Raw genomic sequence first — 2,694 nt, 5'->3', positions numbered from 1 at the left:
GGATGGATGATGGATGGATGGATAGATGATGGATGATGGATGAATGGACGATGGATGGTGGATGATGGATGATGGATGATGGATGGATGGATAGATGATGGATGATGGATGGATGAACGGATGGATCGTGGATGATGGACGATGGATGATGGTTGGATGGACAGGTGGATGATGGATGATGGATGGACGGATGGATGGATGGATGATGGATGATGGATGGATGGACGGATGGATGGTGGATGATGAATGGATGGGTGATGGATGGATGGATGGGTGATAGATGGATGGATAATGGATGGATGGATGAATAGATGATGGATGGATGGGTGGATGGATGGGCAGGTGGGTGGGTGGATGGATGCGTGGATCAGTGGATCAATGAATGGACGGGATGATGAACAGGTGGTTAGGTGGCTATGTTGGTGAGTAGATAGAGGGGCGAACGGATGGATGGATGAATTGATGAGTCAGTGAGTGGATGAGTAGATGGATGATAGATGGAAAGAGAAGTATGGATGGATGGGAGACTGGAATCAGGTGATTAAGTCAGGTGCTCGCTGCCTGGGAAGGGGACTTCCGCATCTGCCACCGCCCCCCGCTGCACCCTGCTGTCTCCTGATGCTGAGGACGAGCCCTGGCCGCCCGCGTGGCACCACGCGAGCACAGTATCGCCGTCACCCGACACGCTTCGCTCATTTAGGGTCCTTCAGGGTCCCGGCCCCGACTCTGAGCTCTTGGGGTTCATCATTCTGAGAACGTGGGGATGGGAGGGAAGGAGGGGACAGAGAGTCGCCGAGCCCCCGAAAGGGCAGGGTCCCGGGGGGCAGCACAGGGCAGACACTCACCCCGAGACTTGCCCCGGCCCTGTATGGAGTAGGCAGGGGTGCAGCTCCGGCCAAATCGGGTGACTTTGGGGTCCAGGAAGTAGACCGGCCCAGGGCTGGCGTCCAGCGGAGGTGCTGAGGAAGAGGAGCCCATGCTGGGGACACGTGCGACGGCCCCACTGCCCCCCCTGCCCCTGCCGAGGGCTCCTGGTGGCCCCAAGGTTCTCCGCCCTCGACGGCCCTCAGCCTGCCGAGGTGTGACTGCCCTGGCCAGGGGCCCGGAGGGTCTCCGCTTTGACTTTGTCCTGACGAGTGCTCTGTGCCCTCCTGCTCAAAGCTGCCTCTCGTGTGCCTCGAGCGATGCTCTGAGACCGCGGAGCCTCCGTGAGCTCTGTCGCTGTCTACGCTGCCTTTTCCTCAGTAGCTGGATGAGAGCATTAAAAAGTGTGACCGTCCATGGGAGGGGGTGGGGTGGCCCAGAGCCTGGAACTTAATACTCGGGGCCCATGACTGTGATTGTGACGGCTACTTTGGAAAAGCACAGGCAAGTATGAATGTACAGCAGGTTGAACGAGTGTCCACTGGTGTACGTATGAACATGCATGTGCACATGCATGACGCCGGGGACACACGTGAAGCACGTTCATGACAGATGAGCACATCCCAACCCATGTTGTCCTGAAGGAGGCTCTGCCAGCCGCCCCCTCCCAACAAGCCTTTGTCCACACGAATCGAAACCCTCACATGGCCCCCGACCCCGGCCCACTCAGGACCTCAGAGCGGCTCTAGAAAACGTGGCAGGGTCTGCGGGCACCACGCACAGGGTGCAGACTCGCAGATGGCAAAAGTGACAGCTGACCGTGGCCGTGCACTTGGGGCTCGCTCACCCCCGCTGCTCGCGTGCCAGCCGGGAGGTCACCCGTTGACCGGGCGCCCCCCACCTGCCTGTCCAAACGACAGAGCTTTCCTTGTGGTGGGCAGGGTCTGGGAGCCTCGGCTTGGTGGGGACCCCGAGGCTGGCACTCGCTCTCCAAGGCCGCTCTGCTGAGCCCTGGCCAGGCTCCCGGCACCCTAGCTGCCTTTACTGCTTAACGAACGGCTCCAGGGACCCGGTGCCCACACAGTCCTGACAGCTGTGCGAAGGACGTGCTGTCACTGCTTACAGAGGAGGAAACCGAGGCACGGAGCAGCCAAGCAGCAAGAAAAGTGCGAAGTGTGGACGGCAAACGGGGGCCCACCCTCCGCTCCGTGCCCCTTGTAATCTGTTCCTCAGGGGCAAACAGAGGATGAGGCCACGCGGCAAGCCGGGGGGCGAGCAGCCCCCCGCCATAGGGCCTGGCTCCATCGGGGAGGAGATGCTCCTGGCGAAGGCTGGAAGCCCCGGAGGCCCCCAGAGGCCCTCTGCCACCCCCGCCCCGGCCCGGCTTACCCTCGCTGGGCCTTCGGAGCAGTGAGTAGGCAGGACCGGCCACCCTGGTGCAGTCATGGTTGATGTAGCCGATGGTGGACGGCAGGACGTACAAGCCTGGCCCAGAGCCTGCGACAAAAACCCTCAGGTCATAGCCCAAGGTGAGGTCCCCTGAAACCTAGAGCCCGGCCCCTGAGCCCGCCCACCCAGGCCCCCAGTCACCCTCCATGGCAGGGAGGGGAGAGCAGGACGGGCATTGTGAGCCGAGCGTGAATCATGGGGAGGGGCCCGGGGCCAGTAGCCTCCTCCTGCCTTAGGGCATATGCAGGTCGACGGAGGCCCAGACGCAGAGACACACTGTCGCAGGTGGAGAAACTGAGGCCCAGACACAGAGACACAGTCGCGGTTGCAATGTTTGGTGGCCTCTGCAAGAATGTCAGTGCCACAGAGCCGACTCCAGAC

The 2,694-nt window shown here is 61.2% G+C and overlaps 1 protein-coding gene across 1 annotated transcript in view; it reads right to left on the bottom strand.

Moving 5' to 3' along the window:
* ODF3L2 (outer dense fiber of sperm tails 3 like 2) overlaps window positions 1-2,694 on the bottom strand; it is a 7,341-nt gene that overhangs the window by 2,818 nt on the left and 1,829 nt on the right. The window contains exon 3 of the mRNA XM_023520476.1: window positions 846-959. Within this exon, the coding sequence (XP_023376244.1) occupies window positions 846-959 (114 nt within the window). The remainder of the gene's footprint in view (window positions 1-845; window positions 960-2,694) is intronic.

Source organism: Pteropus vampyrus, unplaced genomic scaffold, assembly GCF_000151845.1.
Source record: "Pteropus vampyrus isolate Shadow unplaced genomic scaffold, Pvam_2.0 Scaffold267, whole genome shotgun sequence".
NCBI lineage: Eukaryota > Metazoa > Chordata > Mammalia > Chiroptera > Pteropodidae > Pteropus > Pteropus vampyrus.
This window is presented reverse-complemented; position numbering and strand designations above follow the sequence as displayed.